At 44.1% G+C, this 1,788-nt stretch overlaps 1 protein-coding gene across 1 annotated transcript; it reads right to left on the bottom strand.

Moving 5' to 3' along the window:
- Positions 1 to 605: 605 nt before the first annotated feature.
- LOC122650607 lies at positions 606 to 1,331 on the bottom strand. The gene has a single exon (XM_043844008.1). The coding sequence runs from the start codon at positions 1,329 to 1,331 to the stop codon at positions 606 to 608; it is 726 nt and encodes a 241-aa protein (XP_043699943.1).
- Between the last annotated feature and the right edge of the window lie 457 nt (positions 1,332 to 1,788).

Below are 1,788 nucleotides of genomic sequence, written 5' to 3'. Positions count from 1 at the left end.
AGCCCGTCTTTACTTGGTCCAGAGAGTAGAGTTCTCTTGGTGGTGCGATCCTTAACAAGAAAATAACCAGGGTGAAATTCAAAATAAATATCATTGTCACTAGTAAATTTTTGAACAGATAACAAGGACTTGGAAATATCAGGAACATGGAGAATATTGTTAAGATCAAATAAACGAGAAGAAAAAAGAGAAGGAAGAATAGATGTACCAATGTGACAGATGGAGAGACCCTTACCATTGCCGAGATGAAGTTGATCGGAACCACTATATTGATCATACGATGACAGGGATTGGATATGATGAGTAGCACCGGTGTCTGGGTACCAGGTAATAGCATCGGGGTTAGGGTAAGTGGGCGGATATGGTGGTGTGGGAAGTAGTGGGACGTTGGAGAGATTGGCGGAGGGGGGATTGGTAGGGTAATGGTTGAAGGAAGGTTGTGGGTAAGGGGAATAATTTTGTGGTTTGTAAAAGCAAGTTTGGGCAAAGTGATTTGTCCGATGGCAGATGGTACATTATCGTCCCCCTTGTTGCATAGTAGGATAGAACCTGCCGCCACAACCACTGCGGCCACCATGACCACCATGGCCATCACGGCCACGGCCTTAACCACGACTTGAAGAGGGGTTGACTTGATCGGTCCGTTGAACAGTGTTGGCCGAAGGAGATTGAGATCCAGTGATGGGGGCTTCAGTTAAACGAAGCTTCTGGAAAGCCTTGATTCTCTCATGACTCAAGAGGAGTCTACTTAGGTCAGCATATGATGGAGGGTCCAAGCGATTAAGGATAGGAGAGACCATGTCATGTAAATCGGAGCGTAGAGAACGAAGAACATAAATGTTGAAATCTGCAGGGGTAAGAGGTTTGCTAGCAGCAGCAAGTTCATCGGTAATGAGTTTAGCATGTTGCAGGTAAGCCGAATTCGATTCATCAGGGTCTTGCTGCAAATTTTGAAGACTCATGTTGAGAGACATGAGACGAGTCATTGAGGCCAAACCGTAGGCATCCTGAAGGGCAGTCCAGATGTCGAAACTGGTTTCTTTATCAAGAACTAAAGAGTGAACTTCATCGGATAGAGAAGCAAGAAGAAGACTGGTGATAGCGGAATCTTGAGCAGACCATTGGGCAGCTGCATCGGCATCATCTGGGCACGGATGGGAACCATCAAGAAAGGAGAATAACCGTTGACCCTTACCCTTAAGATAGGCGACGATCTGCTTGCGCCAAGATAAATAATTTTTGGGTGTGAGTTTGAGAGGTACAAAGTGGTGGGCATGGGGGAGAGTAATAGAAGGGGAAGAGATATTCTGCGTCCCTAAGGCACCCTCCATGGCGAGAAGAAAGAATGCTAGGGCTGAGAAAATTTTGTTCAGGCTCGGTGGAGCTTGTGGCTCTAGATACCATGTTAGAGAATATTATTTCTTCATTGAGATTGATCTCCAATAAGAGAATATATAAATACAAGAGAGAGTTACAGCCCTAGCCGTTAATAGAATACTTGAGGATCAAGAATGACATCGCATGTGATAACACATGCCTTAGAGAGATTGATTTTAATAAGGAACGAGAGACCTAATGGATAGCACATGCCTTAATGGGAGACCTAATGGAAATACTGAATAAGAGATTTCCATTGTGAGGAAATCTCTATATCGGTCAATACTTGGTTACAACATTTTTTGATCTGCCAAAGTCAATAGTCAGACCCACATACTTGCCATGAACAACATCTCTTTGAAAGTCTAATAGTGAAGGCCTTCATTTTAATGGGGAGTGGGGTTTTAGGGC

This window comes from Telopea speciosissima, chromosome 2, assembly GCF_018873765.1.
Source record: "Telopea speciosissima isolate NSW1024214 ecotype Mountain lineage chromosome 2, Tspe_v1, whole genome shotgun sequence".
In the NCBI taxonomy this organism is placed as follows: Eukaryota; Viridiplantae; Streptophyta; class Magnoliopsida; order Proteales; family Proteaceae; genus Telopea; species Telopea speciosissima.
The sequence above is the reverse complement of the archived record's forward strand: the minus strand, read 5'-3'. Positions and strand labels throughout refer to the sequence as shown.